Below are 19,038 nucleotides of genomic sequence, written 5' to 3' on the forward strand. Positions count from 1 at the left end.
TGAATCAGGTGTGAAATGGAGCCAGTTGAGTGTCGCGCAGTGATCCGGTTTTTGTATTTGAAAAGACGCACACCAAAAGAGACTTTTGATGAAATGAAAGAAACTTATGGTGATGATGCACATATGACCTTGTAAAACGCTGGCATCGTGAATTCAAACATGGCCGGAAGTCTATGGAAACAGCTCCCAGACCTGGTCTACTGCCATTGATGAGGCATCTGTCCGTGAAGTTGAGGCAGCCATTTTGTAAGATCGACGCATTACTGTTCGCCAAATAGCCCAAGACGTCAAGATTAGTACAGGGTCTGTGGAAACTATCATTCATGACCATTTGTATATGCATAAGGTGTCTGCCAGATGGATTCCCAGGTTGCTCACACCTTTCCAGAAACAATAACGCGTCGAGTGCTCGAGGATGAATTTGGAGTCAAAGTTTTTTCAAAAGACTGATTACACAGGATGAAACTTGGCTCCATCACTACGATCCAGAGACCAAAGCCCAGTCAATGCAGTGAAGGCACTTGGACTCACCACCTTAAAAGAAAGCAAGGGTGCAGCCCTCTGCTGGCAAGGTCATGCTCACAGTCTTCTGGGACCAGGACGGAGTAGTGATGACAGATTACTTGGCAAAGGGTACCACAATTACAAGAGCCTATTACGCTTCAGTTTTGACGACATTAAGAGAAGCTATCAAAATCAAGAGGCGGGCAAGATCAGCAAAGGTATCCTCCTCCTGCAGGACACCTCTCCGATCCACAACTCGCATGTCGCCAGATCAGAAGTACGGGCGTGTGGCTATGGCTTTACTCTCCTGATCTTGCACCCTCTGACTTTCATCTCTTCCCAGCCATAAAGTGGGTTTTAAAAAGAAAGCGTTTCCCAGATGATGCAGCCTTGATTTCTGAAGTTACGACGTGGTTGGAGGACCAACCTGGGGTGTTCTACAAAAACGGTGTCCAGAGCTGCATCAAACGATGGGACAAATGCATAACTCTGGCTGGTTCCTATGTAGAGAAAGTCTAATAACTGTGCCAAGTTTCATTAATCTCCTGCTATGGGAAATGGGGCATGGGCATTACTTATTGAACGCCCCTCGTAACTGTTCCTAACTGAAACGATTAATTTATTTTCGATTTTGTATTATCTCATCTCATCTCATCAAGGCAATGTGTGTAAGACGGACATGCTTGAACGAGCCTGTATTACATGTAAGTTGAGTGACGTTATCTTCTTCAATGATCACACAACTGGACAAAAATAACACTACATACCATACTATACTATACTATACTGGGCATGACGTTAAAACTGCATCCGGTTGTGGAGTTTTTGTACTTGGGAGAATGAGGTTACCCTTTGCCACAACTACCTCCAGGTCACCCTTGGGCAAGGTGTAGTACCTGTCAGCCTTGGGTACCAACTTCCCACATAATAAGTTTGGTTGACGTCAGTAAGGGCATACGGTCGTAAAAGCCTTGCACCAACTCAACCTAAAATGTGAGGTATTACCTGAAAAAGACAACGTGTATGGTTTAATTATGTATATATTTATCCTGGGCAAGATGTTAAACTACATCCGGTTGTGGAGTCTATGGACTTGGGAGAATGGGATTACCCTTTGCCACAACTACCCCCAGGTCACCTTTGGGCAAGGTGTAGTACCTGTCAGCCTTGGGTGCCAACTTCCCACATAAAATGTTTGGTTGACGTCAGTAAGGGTATACGGTCATAAAAACCTTGCACCAACAGATCCGCATAGGTGGACAATATTTTATGTAAATATGTATATATACGTTTCAGTTTTCCTTAGCATTTGGTAGAGGGGATCGTAACCTCTTGTAGTGAGAACCAGTGTGACTGGCCTGCCAACGGGATGCTAAGGTTTTTATAGTAAAAGTTATCAGTCACTTTCGTTAATGTAATTTCGTTTTATTTATCCGTATATCAAAAATCACTATACTATACTATACTATACTATACTATACTATACTATACTATACAATACTATACTATACTATACTATACTATACTATACTATACTATACTATACTATACTATACTATACTATACTATACTATACTATACTATACTATACTATACTATACTATACTATACTATACTATACTATACTATACTATACTATACTTAACAAGCCATGCATGGCGCAGTCTCTGTTAGTTATCAAATTTAAGATATATAGTTTAGTTCATAGTACATGTAATAAAGTGGGAAAATAATTATGACAGAAGTATGGATCCAGAAGATGATGTTGATTATGATGACATCTTGTATCTTGTATCGTCAAACGAGTACTTGTCCATATTGAGAAATATTGCTCTGGGACAGCATTAATTAAAACAAAATGGCCACCAGTTGGCCATTTTGAATACATCTATATATCTATAACATGATGTAAAACGAATATATAAAATTTGAACATAATCAGTCAAAGCATATCAGAGATATGGCTCTAGAAGCACATTCATTAAAACAAAAAAGCCGCTAGTCGGGCAATTTACATTAGATTTGAAAAATAAAAAGATGTGCATCAAGGTCCCATAATATCCAACGTATGTACCAAGTTTAAATAAAATATATCCATAAACGTTTGATTTTGATTCGGCCATTTTAAATCAGAACGTGAAACAAATTAATGTGCATGTGTATAATATTATGTATGATGTATGTGTGAAGTTTGATTCTGATTGGTCCAGGCATGTCTAAGATACAGGACCGGGCGCACGCATGCACGGACGTACGTACACATACAGGTCTCACCGTAGTTGTAACGCCACACATATTAATATAGTTGAATAAACGCACGTACGGACACACGGGCGCACAAAGGTCAAATCTGCGTCCGAACGGGGACTAATTATGATTGGACAGAATAGAGATTGTATACAGCAAGTTACCATACCAGGGCATGAACATCAAAGCAAGTGGACGTTGAAAAGAATTTAAAAAATATTGTCTGTATGAATAAAAAAGACAATTTATTTAATTAGCTCGCCTGCACTAAATACCTATTTTGTTACTTATACAACTGATGCAAACACGTTTTATAACATCGTCAGTATGCAACATACATGTTTCATCTGCTAGCCAATTTATGTCTTTACTAAGAAATTCGTTAGCAACTTATACAAAAATAAGACATAGGGAGGCGGGATTATTCAATGCTATATTCAGGTTGACTGATGATGTACTTGCAATCAAAATTCTTTCCATCAGTAATTTTTTTTCTGCATGTCGTAAAACAATAATTCTACTTGAATTTGACACGAGGGGTTACCTTTCTACGAGACTGTATGTAACCAGAGAGAGGACTTTGATTTTTAAAATGATAGATGATTGTTTTAACATCATTACTCCTATGTAGAAGTACCCTACATGATTTTTTTTGAATTGAGCTTTTGCAAACTGCTTGGTCTTAATCATGAGATCCTTGTATCATTCTGTTGTACATTAATTTCAGTGAATGTCATCTCCCGTAGCACCATAATTTCTGTACTACTGTATACACAGTCATTTGTGTGTGTGTGTGTGTGTGTGTGTGTGTGTGTGTGTGTGTGTGTGTGAGTGTGAGTGTGAGTGAGTGAGTGTGTGTGTGTGTGTGTGTGTGTGTGTGTGTGTGTGTCTGTGTGTGTGTGTGTGTGTGTGTGTGTGTGTGTGTGAGTGTGTGTGTGAGTGTGAGTGTGAGTGTGAGTGTGAGTGTGAGTGTGAGTGTGAGTGTGTGTGTGTGTGTGTGTGTGTGTGTGTGTGTGTGTGTGTGTGTGTGTGTGTGTGTGTGTGTGTGTGTGTGTGTGTGTGTGTGTGTGTGTGTGTGTGTGTGTGTGTGTGTGCTTTGTCCCATGTATATTGTTATTTGTTCAATATACTTTATTGAATTACCTTTACGACTATTGATTTTAGATTAATGGATAGTCATGTCAGTGCTTCGTATTATAATATTATACCGAGGTCTAACAGAATCTGTCCTTGAGAGTACTATGGCGTGTCAAGAATGGAATGTGTGTAAGTGCTATCAAAATGTGCAAATCCCGGTATACGAATCACTGTCAATGACGTAACTAAAACATCGAAGGCATGCAATTAAAAGACAGTGGCATAAGCAGCGCAATCCAAAAATGTGGTGCGAGAATCATCTTACAACGTCACTATGCCACACCTTCTGTTGAGAAAGAAATTGAGATGGGTTACTTTTAAGACATAATTTCCTAAATAGTGTTGTTTTATTTTACAAATCAGTATAAAGCCCGGGCCTCAAATATATCTGCAACAGGTTTACTAGCATTATAAGACAGAAGCAGAGAAAGTCCATGACAATGAGGACATGGCACTACCACGACCAAATATTATTTTTTTCTGATTGGAGAAATGAAGAATGTAGAATGAGCTACACCTCAAAATTAAATCATAGCTAAAACAAATAAAATGTAGTATACTAGTATCTGTTTATTCGTTTGTTTTTCAGTAATTTTATCTATGCAAAGGACTTCTTTTACATAATTTAGATACGTTCACTTGTTATAGCCCGAGCCTTGTGGTAGAGTCACCTAGGATTAATGATTATTTGGTGTATAATCACATACTCAAATCAATGGGCGGAATATATATGGGCTTCAAGGTCACATGAGTCAAAATCAAATGGTTTCTGTAAAGATGCTTTCTAAAATAATATTTGCAATAGTGCTATTGTATTTAACCACAAGCTCTTCGTATCTTCCAAAAAACGTTTAGAATGTTAAGACGAGTCGCTTTCCACAACACCATTGGCTTAATAGTTTCTACGGAAGAAGACAATGTCTTTAAATGTCTGTATAATGTACTACAGATCCATGCATATCGAATGAGCTGGGAATGTAAACTCTATAGGTAAGGGGAAAATATTGTAAATATAATGGTAACATTTAATTTAGCTCTTATATTTTTTATATTGCCTGGTAGGAGGCAAGACTCAGTTGAAACCAGGCGGAAAATGCAGATTCCATGGTCTGCTCAAATGCAAGTGGAGCTGCATATATCATTGGAATATAGTCACTAGGAATTTAGAACTGTTGATGAAAAGTACATAATATATCTGAATGTGAGATTAAAAAATTCTTTGCACCTTTTGTAGAATTTATGAAGACATTCAGCTTCATGCATATCAAGAAATAATTGAGCTAAGAAGAATGCCAAATTTGTTCCTATTGGAATGCTGATATAAATAGACTTTGGCAATTCTCGCATGCCGATAATGTTCATTTTAAAATCAGTAGCTAGAATTGTATCCAACCACTGTATATTTAACAACGAGAACCTTTTATGTAACACATGCTTGATGGATAATGTTTTTAGTGCGTAAATTCAAACTTGTTCAACGCAATCACAACCAGAGTTTGAAAGATATTGGATAAAAAGTACACGAGATGTTGTAAACACAAGAAAACAACAACAGTGACATTCAGGACGGGCATTTTATTCCCATATAAATTGATTTACGTCGACACGGACAGACCAAAAGAGAAAATTGTACAATTTGTCATTGATAAATCATTTTATATATACTGCTGAAAGCATACTTGGGTGAGAGTCAGGGTTTCGTACTAAGCAGATGGGAGCAGCTGCTTCGCTACGTCCTATAAAAAGTGAGCCACGCTGGATATTCGCGTTTTCTTGTTTTCACAGAGCATACTAACAAAATGTTTTAAAAATGTAATATACAGTTACATTCAGTGTGTCCGGTGAGTTAGAACATATTTGCCAGCCACTATACGTACAACAAAATAGTCATTAGCAAAACACAAGAATTATAAGAATCACGAACATATTGATGATTTCATTAACGATCGCGCACATTGTTATTTTATGAAGCACAAAAAGACGCACAAATTGCTATTCATACTCACTATATTTATCCACTGCAAATGGTGACAAATTGTCATTTTCTAGAAACCTCATTTATAAGAAATTTGAACAAACAAAATAAAGAAAAATATCCTGCAACAGTAAATGAGCTGGAATAATATGCCCTATGCATTCTTCTTTACTCACATTTTCATGTTTGAAAGCGTTCACGACCTCGCTATTTGTTGCATCATTTTTCGTCACAATAATTCCACTCGTCCATAACCGTTCAAATGGGAAATTCATATATTGTGAAACCATCCGTGTGTCTACAGCTTCGGTCCGATAGTGCCAAATATCCCCATGATTTTGTACACTTATCCAAATTCGGTCTGCTCTTTGATACGTATATGGCGGCAAGTTATACGAGTAGTCCTTAGCTTACATGACTTGCTTTTGAAATAATTAAAACATCTACACTGAATGCAAAATACTACTATATTTAAAAAAAAACAGTACTAAAGTACAGATGATAAAACAAGATGGCTGGGGTGTAATTGTAATAAAGAAATATCACAAGATGCAGTTTACGAGCATCAATTACATAGAGTCTAATTGTGCATTGACACATATGCACTCTTTGTAGCGTACACATGCTTTGAGGCAACTAATATCAATCGTTAAATAAACACACATGGTGACAGAGCGTGACAATGTTGAACGAGGACGAGGGAGCAGCGACTTCGCGTTTTGTTTTTACACAAGATTTATGGTCTTAATATCATCTATATTTGCACTATGAAATTAGCTTGCAATCATGAGATGATGACGAAGTTCCCCGCCCGGTGTTGTATCTCTAAGCATATAATTCAATTTTTGGAATGAGCTGATAACCTGCACCATCGCACGAGGTGGATTAATACATGAAAATGAATTATCTGCAAGACGATACATTCATGTTATTTATATGTATATTCATTCGGATCGAGTCATGTGCTACTGTGATATAGTATGCATGTGCTTGAACGTGATCGGTAGATTCATATCATGACGTCGGTATTTTGCTAATGGTCATTGTCGCCAATTTTGAATTTAATCTGCAACACAGAATGATGTGCACAACGTTATACACGTGTCAAACACACATTCACATATGCCATAGGTCCATATTTGTAGCCATGCTTGATTTTGTGATGTTTTACAACTGACCGCCATATTGATTTGGCACAAGAAAACGCAAATGAACGCAATCCAAGTTAATTTTGAACACGCGACCAAGACTGATCGATAGATGTAAGAAACGTCGTCTTCAGGCTTCGACCGAACAGAAACTAAACTATTCATAAGCCAGCAATGTGCAGTGGATGTTTAAAGTGAAACAGATTCACTTGCCTCCCTTTTTGTGGAAGGAACACGACTTCTTTGATTGGATGTAGCAACTACCATGGCGTTTATTCTGTGTTATTTATTCGTATGTCAGTAGCTACTATGGGTTAACAATTATTTCTCAGTACTTTTTCACTGTTATGTTTCTCGACTTACTTTAGGCTTTCACATCCTAGTACAGCCAGATTAGACTGTCGATAGTTCTCGGGCATAATAAAGAGTCATTTATTTTCAAACGCCGTAGGCGTGTTAATGAAATGCCGAAGGCATTTTAAGCGACTTAACGGGCCTTCCGTCCCTCGCTTGAAAAATGCCTTCGGCATTTCGTTATAACGCCTATGGCGTTTGAAAATAAGGGACTCTTCATTAGACCCGAGAACTGTTGACAGTCTACAGCCAGATCTGAAGGCCTTTCCCGCAATGTCTGGCCACGCTGTGTGGCGTGGATCGGCGTGGGCGGGTTTCATGTTCTCTGCACGTAATAAGCTCGGTTATTAAGCATCTATTTTCGGGGATGCTCGGTAGCAAAAGGAAGGACGTGAAGCTCGGCGAATAGGTGCCGTACGCGAGCGCCGGTTACGCAAGCAGTACACGTTTACTTCCTTTATGTAGTATTTACCATGTTATTTACGATCTTTTTGTTTGTGTAATACGTTTAGAAACATTGTGTTCAATCAAAAACACTAGTGTCTTGTGTTTAATATCAGTTTCAATTTTAAGTGTGTTAAATGGTTATAGTTCACTGGCACAATGTAGCAGTAATTATCTGCACCGATTCAGTCAAAATCTTTTCAAATCAAGCATTTTTTAAATGACCTGAATTGTGTTCACTTTTATACATACGGCAGTACATTCCAGCAAATATTATTATTGTAAGAAGGCATCTATCAGAAGGATCCCACCACAAAATATATATCCAGAATCCAGCAGTATTAGGGACAACATCAAAAGTTTAATGTAGGATAACAAACTTAATTCCTTTAGTTCCCCCTCTCCCCCACTGAAGCTTAATTAATAAATATTGACCATGGCGTCAGACTACATTCACCATTAAATACAAATTCATAATCAGACAGTAGTATTGCATAGCAGTTGGTTGTTGGGTGGGTGTAAAAAGGCTTTACAAATTAATCTCATTTGACGCACATATATAGATTCAGACCAAACCATTTTCCCGACTTGGATGTTGTTGTTTTTTTCATTTTCTGTTATGTTTGTCCATGATTGGATAGAAAAAAAAACTACTTCATTAAAAAATAAAATTGTTTTTGTAGGATGGAAACTTTTTGAGGTCAACCCCCCCCCCCCCAACAAAAAAACTAAAGCAAATAAGTTTTTTATCCGACATCAAACTTTTGACATCGTCCTTTAATAAAGTCAATATGTATATATTTATTTTGTGTCAATCTATTAAAAGTGTATGCACACCATGGTGCGAGTTTGTTTATAAACACCATTCTTTTAATTGCTACTGTGACAAAGAAATATTGCACAATAAGTGATGTTGACTGGTACAATTGAAAACCACTGTGTCTAGTTGACTGTGTTTAACCTATAGGTTAAGATCACTAAGTGAACGCAGCATACTTCCCTCGTGAAGAGGCTGGCAATTATCATTGCTAATAAACAAATGTGTCACTCATTTTAGTTATTTCTTATCAGCCCACTGGAAGAAATCACATCTCGCATTTGGATTTGATTTGGGGCCTTCAGGTTTTGTGCAAACATAAAACTGCCTGCCCTGATTCAATCCCGTCTTTCTAACGGTTCTTAAAACACAAGGTTCCTTGTGACCTCGACATAAAGGTGGGGGTTTAGGGCCAGATAACATATTTTTCCATTTCGCAGCTACCTTTTTCTTTTCATCCTTCATGCCAGATTGCATTGGAATACTATGTGACGCATCTTCCCCTGCTCTTGGTGCAACACTAATAGCACATTCAAGTGGAATAACCTGGTCTTTCGATTGTATGCTTGGGTGGTCAGAGGTTTTGCTGACAGACTTCTTCTGAAAAAAATCTGAAATATTCCCATGCATCTTTGGCCGATTAGTAGTCTTTTGTTTCTTTGTAGCATTGCTTTCATTTGCAGATGAGGTCCTTTTAAGAAGGTTACTGGCACTACAATTTTCATAATGATTTGTTAATTTGGGATGGGATATCTTGGAATCTATTTCAGGTGTTGTATTGATATGGGATGATTCAATGGCAGCCTTTGTGAAAAAACCTGAAAGCTTTTGTTGTTTCCCTGCAAACTCTGGCATATGCTTTGTGGATAATGTAGGAATTTTCTTGCTAGTTTCACAAGTACATCTCAGAGTAACTTTCACAGGGCAATGATCAGAGCCTTCCACATTAGGCATGATAATCGAATCCAGCAGCTCAACCTGAAGTGACATGCTAGCAAGAATATAATCAATTCGAGTTCCATAATTGAGTTGTCTTGCCCCTGTAGTTGTCCGCCAGCATGTGAATGCTTCCTGCTGTTGTGGATGGAAGTGTCTAAATGTATCCACAAAGGAACCTGTGGACTGGCTGTAATTTGAAACCTTTTCAGGGCTGATACCAACTGCACCAATCAGATGATTGACTTCAGATGTTCTGTCAATAATCTCTCCCATATCAGATAATTTACACAGGAACTGGTCCATCCATTGTCTTGGTTTTGTCTGAAGATGAATCAGATGAAGCAAGCAAAATATTATTATTAAACATTTTACTAACATTTTATTTTTATCTCTTATGTATTGTATGTATTTATGTTCCTTACCATACAAAAACCCTCTGAAGGTTTTTAGTAGTGTAATAAAGTTATTATTATTAAACATTAACATGGGTAAGGGGACAATGTGCATAGCACAAACTGTAATCAGAGATAAAGATAGATTACAAACTAGTGAACACTACCAGAATATTGAATTAAGTTGCAATATTTATCATGATAGCTAAGTAATAGTAATGTGTGATCCACCATTTTTCAGATTGAATTTGAGTTTATTTTTTAATGTCTAATCAAGTTACGTTTTCACGTATGGGAAACGCTTTACTCTCAGCAAAAGTCACAAACAGATTACAGATGTTCCATGAATTGTCAATATTCTGCCTGATTGCTTATTATATATTTGTATACACTATTCCACATTGCGGCCTCTGTGATAATGTCTCCTTCAAGACAATTTTTTGTTAATTTGTATACAAACCTTTTTTTACTTCAACATGGAACAAATATAGCTAACTGATCACCTGAATGTGATAAGGTGGTGATCATAATCAACCTAAGATAAAATGCAGCTTATTAAGCCGAAATTTTATGCACAAATGAGTAGTTGTATACTTGAATATAGTATCAAAAGTAATGTACCAATAGATAGAAATATGATTTCAGTTATATTCAATTGAACTGCGCGATAGATCTTGTATCATTTGAAGATAACCATCTGAAATGGGTTGATTGTTGATTAATATTTCCTTAATCATCAATATGCACATATTACGTTATTTTTTTTAACAGTGAGCTATGATGGTAGTACCCTCACCAAAATATCATGTCCGATTGTGCCTGTGCAATGTGCACTCTACTGTCATATGATTTGTCTGATGCTGTCTTTAATTATTAGGGCATTTGTGAGTTATAGATGACAATTCTGCACTTTCACCTTTTACAATTACTATTTTTGACCAATTTCTTTTTTTATGAGATTAATATATTAATTCTCTCACCTTGTGTAATTAGATTATCCTCAATGTGGATTATTTCATTATCATTGCAGTAACTGTATTTGAGTTATAAATTACATTATTGCACTGTATCTATTTCAATTTCCTGTCGAGTGTGTGTGTGCCTGCATTACATGTAATGTGGTTAAGGCTCTTATATCTATGTGCAATGATAATATTATTACGACAATTTAATGTTTTATTTTATTAATATGATGTAATTATCCTTAATGTTTCACATTACTTTTTATATTCTATAATTGCATGCAATTGTGATTTTGTAATGTAGCTACATGCAAGCATTTTAGTAGTTCCAAACGGGGTCTAATAATTTGGTCTCCATCCGTCCGGAGTCATATTTCAGAACCCTGTGGACCAAATCTGTTCATTCTTTGCATGTGTCTAGTACTTTATCCAGGATATATCAGGTATGCACATGCAGTGGTTTACTGATTTAATCCAAGATGGCTGACTGACAGCCATTTTGTTTTTTGAAAATGAGGTGGAGGGGGCAGGGCGGGGCAGGGCGGGGGCAGAGCGGGGACGGGGGCAGGGGCGAACTGGGAGAAATACCTAACGTGCGGGGCAACGGCAGCAATCCTTGTACAGTATAATATTCGTTTATGCTCAAAATTTTAAACAGAGTGGCGAATTCAAGCAGATATCTACACTTTTTATGATCGACGCCCGGGAATTCCGGCGAGTCAAGTCCGCCATGTTGTTTACTAAGGTTGGTTAGCATTTAACAATAAAACAATACCCTTCGATCCATGGGGTGACAATGCTACGCACACGTGCAATGAAATCCGTATCCTAAGAATAGAATAAGAAAATGTGTTTTCCGTTGCAGTGCAAGTTTGTATATGGTAAATCACGTGAACGGTACAGAGGGAATATTTTTGTAGGCTGTAATCCAATGTTTTTATTCTTTATAATGTAATTCAAACAAATAAAAAACGTTAACTCGTAGCCATGGATAAGATTTAAAATGTGGTCAGATTTCAAGTGACGTTGAAATTTAGTACAAATGTGCAGACATCGTCGAAATTAATTAACATTAAAATCAGCATTGTATGAATGTCGTAATGTATATATATATTTGATGCCGGAAAAGTTTGTACAAGTGTGGCGAGACTCCCATAGTATTGTTTAGTAAGATTCATTTAAATACGAATTTGTAAGACGTCTGTTACGCGGAAATTATTCTATATTCACCTCATGTAAAAATAAAGCATAGTTTTCTCATTGTTGTGTTATGTTACCTCCATGGTTGTATCATGGATCTGGGTAGCCCTGCGTACAGTCTATGGAGGTACGCAGGGCTGTGTGTGTGGGGGGGGGGGGGGTCATCTATCAACCGAATGCGTCCCCGTACACGATCTAGGAGCTTCGTTGTTGTGTAGTCAAAATAATGTTACAATATGAAAACATGCACGCTTTGTCAGTTTTTGTTCAAAGTTGGTACATACATTATACATGTTGAGATACATGTCCATGATAATTTGTTTCATTTTCGAATACAAAATGACCAACTGGAAGCCATCTTGTTTTTGTTCTTTTAAAATTATACATGACATACAATGTCATGACAATTAGTTTCACAATCAGATCCAAGAAGGATTGTTGACTGCCTGCAATCTAGCTTTTTGATCATACTACTAATATAATCTCTCTTCAGTTTGGATACAAAAAATGCTTGAATAGGATATCCTGTTTAATTTTAAAATAAAACTGTTTATTAATACATGTAATACAAATTGTACATTTAGGTTTGAGATAAGAACTTATGCATACATTGTAATATAAACATATTGTGCCAAGATTTCCTAGTTTGTGCTTAACACAAAACAATATTAAAATTTTGGAATAAAATAATTAATAACAAGTGATAATGGGAGATATTTATTAAATTCAAGAACTGTGGATAACAACTGATTATGAATTTTAGTTAATATTATACATATACATGATATTATGAGGTTATTACGAGGATACCTCAAAGTATGCACAAAGACAGTACAGCGACAGTATTGATGCGATGGTGTACTGTCTGAGTGCATACTTTGAGGTATCCTCGTAATAACCTTATTAGTCCCCGTTCGAAGGCAGTCCGAAAACGAGCACTTATGGTTTGATCTCTGTACGTCCACCCTGACCTACATCTTAGACTTGCCTTCTCACAGACATCATACTTAATATTATTATATCAATTTGTTTCACGATCTGATTCAAGATGGCAGTCATTTTTGTACTGAAAATTATTAAAATCAAGCATTTATCGATGGATTTTGTTCAAACTTGGTACACACGTTGGACATTATGGGACCTTGATGCACATCATTTTGTTTTTTCAGATTGGATTCAAAATGGCTGACTGGCAGCCATTTTCTTTTAATGTATGCAGTTCTAAAGCTATTATATCTCTCACATGTTTTGACTGATTATGTCATAGATGTACAAATATATTTGTTTGACTATCTGATTCAAAATGGCCAAGTGGCCACCATTTTTGTGCTAAAAAATAATCAAAAACAAGTCATTGAAAATGACACAGTCCCCGTTAAATTTTTGAAAGTTTTCTTTGTGCTCGTCATATTAAAGCAGAGGGGTTGTCGCGAGCATGTCCTTGAAACTTGAGTCCCAAGTGGCGTATACAATAAATTGTTTATTTACATCAAATTCGAACATGTGTTGCGTGATGACCCCTCCAGTTTAAGACATAGCAAAGTTAAAATAGATCACAAGTGAAAGCATGTTCAAGTTATCACATTTTAAACAAAGAAGATGGCCGCCAGTCGGCCATATTTGATCAAATTGCAAATTGAATTAACATGTACATGTATCCATTTATGACATGCTAAATATCAATGAAAATGATACATGGGTGACAGAGATATAGTAATATGGTCAAAAATAAACAGCTGTTATTCGGCCATCTTTGATCTGATTCTCTGATACTCTTGGCTGGTGCCCTCTTACCGAATTGCCGATTGAACTTTAAAGTCATAAATATATTTCTATATTTATATTTATATACTTCCGTGCTGCCGTACAACATGAAATCTTTTTCCAATATTTTTCTCTCCGTGAAAACTTCCCAGCAACACCAGCTGACAATGTGTCTGGACACCAAATACACTGAAATTACGCTAAAAATATTTCAATGGCGATAGATACACCAATAAAAGGGTACAGAAACCTTCCAATATGGTGTTTACAGGTTGATCCGCCATACTGTTTCTGTGCTAGCTTGGTCGCTCCACTGCCTCGCCTGTGTGTGCTCCCTCTTGTTCATTTTTTCTAGAAAAACCCCTGTAGTAAGGCCAAAAAGTCAGATGGCTGTCAATCAGCCATCTTTGAAACAAATTGTCATGGACATGTATCGTAACATGTATAAAGTATGTGCCAAATTTGAATGAAAATTGACAAAGCATGTCCAAGATACCACATTTAAAAAAAAAACAAGATGCCGGCCAGTGGACCATTTTTGATCCAATTGCCAAAGAAATTGTCGTGGACAAGTATCTTAACATGTATAATCTATGTACCAAGTTTGAGTGAAAATTGACAAAGCATGTCAAAAATACAACATTTTTAAAATCAAGATGGCTGCCAGTTGGCCATTTTGAATTGAATCACCAAATCACTGCATGTGCATATGTCCCACATAAAGTAGGAGGAACATGTAAAGAATGAACAGAATCGGTCCAGAGGATTCTGAAATATGACTCCGGACGGACGCACGGATGGAGACCGAATTACTTCGTTCGAACGGGGACTAATAAAGCATTTCTGGAATTGTGGAACCGGATTTTGGTTGTTTATAGATGGATTTTGTTCAAACTTGGTACATACACAAGACATTATTGGTCGTTGATGCACGTTATTTTATTTTTTAAATCAGATTCAAAATGGCTGGCTGGTGGCCATTTTGTTTTAATGAATGTGGTTCTACAGCCGTATCTCTGACATAATTTGACCGACTATGTTAAAATTTTATTATTCATTCTACATCATGTTATAGATATACAGATGTATTCAAAATGAAGGACTGGTGGCTATTTTGTTTTAATTAATCGACAACAATATCTCTACATATGGACAAGTACTTGTTTGACAATCAGATATATTTACTCGATGACAAACCTAGGGCGTCATGGTTTAATGACAAATTACTTATTATGCGACGGAATGTGAGAAAACTTGAGTGGAAGGGAAATCGACTAAATTAGTTATTGACCATGAAATATTTATTGCTAGCCGGTCGGAGTATTGTCGTCGGTCGAATTCTGTGAAAGCGGACTATCACCGTTGCCGATATGATAAGACAAGCGTAAACGATCTTTTTGGCATTATCGTTTAGTTGCAGCCCCCGCTGCCTCTACCCATAACCTCTTAACTTCATGCAGCCCCCGCTGCATAACCACGGTGTAGCTGCAGCACTCGCTGCCTATACTTTACAGTTGCAGTCATGCTGCAATCTGCCATTCCATACTAACATCATGCAGCTATGCTGCACCAACCAACATGTTTTCAGTCTTATTCTAGTTTGTATTTTAGTTTAGAAACTGTAAGCCAGCTAGTTTACACCTGCTTTGTTCTACATTTTGGGGGCGGCACCAGGGACCATCTTATCAGTCTGTTATGCATTGTCTCACTTTTGTGTACGATGGTCTTGTGGCGTGCCCCCCTATTTGCCAAATAAATTATTGGTTCATGTACATGCTCTTGTGTTTGTGTCATAAATAATTGAGAATGGAAATCTTCTATATACATTCTAATGTACATCTTATTTTTGGTTTTAAATAAATTTTGGAAAAACATCACTTACACCACTGACAGATGTTATCTGTTATGTTGTTAATTTCAAAATGGCTGACAGTTCTAATCTAATGACAGTGACGCTTTAATTCTGCAATGTTTCTGTCACCAAAAAATAATAAAATAATTACTAATATTTTGCTAACTTGTTAATGTGTTACGATGCCAATTCAAAATTTTGAATTGAAAATAGTTCAAAATATCTTCACTAAATCTAATCTCATAGAGGTCCACCTAAAATACATATACAAAGTATCGAAACCAATTGGAAAAGATGTTTTCAAGAAAAAGTCAAAAATAACATTTCGGACAAAGACATGGTGACATAATGGGCAAAGACATGGTGACATAATGGACAAAGACATGGTGACATTTCGGACAAAGACATGGTGACATAATGGACAAAGACATGGTGACATAATGGACAAAGACATGGCGACATAATGGACAAAGACATGGTGACATAATGGACAAAGACATGGTGACATAATGGACAAAGACATGGTGACATAATGGACAAAGACATGGTGACATAATGGACAAAGACATGGTGACATAATGGACAAAGACATGGTGACATAATGGACAAAGACATGGTGACATAATGGACAAAGACATGGTGACATAATGGACAAAGACATGGTGACATAATGGACAAAGACATGGTGACATAATGGACAAAGTATTAAATCAATAAGAGTTAATGGTTTCTAAGAAGGAGTCATTAAAAAAAGTTGACACAGGATGACAACGATGAACAAACATATACCAACAGCAAATTAAATTTATTAAATTTAAGATTCTGCAAGCATTTCTACAATATACATGCAACGCTGAAATAAGTTTAATACAAATGAGTCTATTGAACAAAGTATGTGTTAGTATAAATAGTAGAACTGCATATCAATTTTTAGGTTTGTTTGTACATTTATAAAGAGTCACAAATCCTATTGAATGAATACTTTGCCATGGCAACATTCAAAAACAAGCAGACATACAAGGGGTGATCAATAAGTTCTTGGCCTCACCAAGAAACAAGGGGCGGAGCTCCAATTCTGGGGTATAACTTTATACTATAATGTCTTAAGTCACTACCTATAGAAATGCAAATTCAGGTATTCATAAATTAGCACGTAGTGCCCATTTAAAATCAGTAGGTGAGACGAAAATCACAAAATGGACCAGACAAAAGCTTGTGCTGTGATCAAGTACAATGCATCTCTATAAAAAGGAGATAACTCCCAAACAAATCCATGAAGACTTGGTGAGGACTCCCCTTCTTATTTCACTGTAGAGAAGTGGGTTGCTAACTTTAAGCGAGGCAAGAAGAGCACGAAAGATGACCCACGGTCTGGACGCCCACAAATCTGCCACCACTGACAATCAGGTTAAGGCCATCCATCGCATGGTAATGAATGATATTGACACTGTTTTGAGACTGATGATGATGTCATCCAAGCTGTTGAGGCCTATCTAAAGGATCAAAATGAAACCTTCTTCCAGCAGGGAATAGGAAAACTGGAACATCCATGGACACAGTGCATTGAACTTAGAAGGGACTATGTTGAAAAATAGTAAGAAAAATCTTGCATGTGTAACGTTTTATGAGGAAGGCTGAGAACTTATTGATCCAGTATTGGGTTCAAGTTGACAATTTTTGATTCATATTTTTTATTCCATGTAAATAAGTTTCATTTGGTAATATCTGAAACAGGTTAACAAAATGGCCAAATAAAATATGTTCATCTGATGTCAAATATAATGAGATCTCTGTGAAAGCAGACCGAGATATAATGAATGTCATAAAGACATACACATATTGTGTTCACATGATATCAAAGGCTCCCATTTGAGCTTTACACATGAAAATTGGAGCAGGTTTGACAGTTACAGATGATAAATATTGTAAAGAACCGCAATATATATAGTCATGATAATTTTAATCAACTTGTATACAGTGTAGAATGTATGCATCAACAGTATATTGTCTGACAGTTTGATATTTTCAACCAAAATCTGTTTATATTACATTACAATTATATTACAATTGTTATCTTGTTACAAGAGAAAGTCAAAAAAAGAATTTTTACCAAAACTGACAAAAAAGCCACTAAATATAGAGCATTAAAAATATCGTCATGAAATGAACAAATTTGACAGAGGTCCATTATAGATACTTCTATACCAAGTGTTAAAGTCAAAGTTTTTCAAAAATAGCCCCAACAAATTTTTCATAATACTGTTATTTTTCTAAAAGAGACACTAACATTTACAAAACTAGTGTTAGTTACAAATTAAAGCGTGAATTTAGCAAATTCTAGATCAAAACAATCGGGATGAATTTCTTAATTACACATGTCTCAAAAAGGTATTTTTATTCACAATTTACATTATGCAGTCATTGTGTACATTTTGGTTTTCTTTTTACCCTGACAAAATCCTCTACTGCCTCTAATTTTTTAAATGAGAAAGTCCTAACTAACCACATGAGAAATTTTGAAGTGAAAAATGTATGCGATACTAAGCAAATAAAAAAATAAATCAAATTACCATTTATATGATTGAAATTTCTATTTGATCAGCACACCAGTGACAAGAACCCTAAGAACAAGTTGAAGCAGACAAGCTGAACATGACTGGCATTACAGTTCATTATTAACAACAATATACTATTTCAGGAAAGAACAACTTATCAGGATCATATTACATTTGTTTGAAAAATGAAACTTTAATTTCCTCTAATTGTATTTACTTTAATTTTCTGGAAATTTTGTAAATACACTATGTTATTCATCATGATATTAAATGTCATAACTTGTGTGTAGTGTTTTAAGAACAAGAAAACACTATTGATTTCAAGGTCATTAACAAAATGTCCTACATTGCAAAGATATCAAAATGGCATCTTTGAGGCAGTCAAAAGCCTGTCTAGTTTATTATCACACGGCAACAACAACAGTCAGTCATAACACCACATGAACAGACAACAGTCAGTCATAACACCACATGAACAGACAACAGTCAATCATAACACCACATGAACAGACACACACAGATGGTGGTATTATGACACAGTATGTAATACCAACACACAGTATGTAATACCAACACACAGTATGTAATACCAACACACAGTATGTAATACCAACACACAGTATGTAATACCAACACACAGTTCTCAAAATACATGGCTGTAGATACCACCAATAAATAATGCGGATATGTTTAATGTATAAAATAAAAATCATATGATATGTATATGTGCATTCAAATATTAGAGGAG

The 19,038-nt window shown here is 36.3% G+C and overlaps 1 protein-coding gene across 1 annotated transcript in view; it reads right to left on the reverse strand.

The window, feature by feature from the left end:
• Positions 1 to 8,657: 8,657 nt before the first annotated feature.
• The window catches only part of LOC100369245 (DNA-(apurinic or apyrimidinic site) endonuclease 2-like), a 49,223-nt gene continuing 38,842 nt past the window's right edge, over positions 8,658 to 19,038 (reverse strand). The window contains exon 6 of the mRNA XM_002739670.4: positions 8,658 to 9,886. Within this exon, the coding sequence (XP_002739716.2) occupies positions 8,867 to 9,886 (1,020 nt within the window). The 3' untranslated portion in view covers positions 8,658 to 8,866. The remainder of the gene's footprint in view (positions 9,887 to 19,038) is intronic.

Source organism: Saccoglossus kowalevskii, chromosome 3, assembly GCF_978046115.1.
Source record: "Saccoglossus kowalevskii chromosome 3, keSacKowa6.1, whole genome shotgun sequence".
In the NCBI taxonomy this organism is placed as follows: Eukaryota; Metazoa; Hemichordata; class Enteropneusta; family Harrimaniidae; genus Saccoglossus; species Saccoglossus kowalevskii.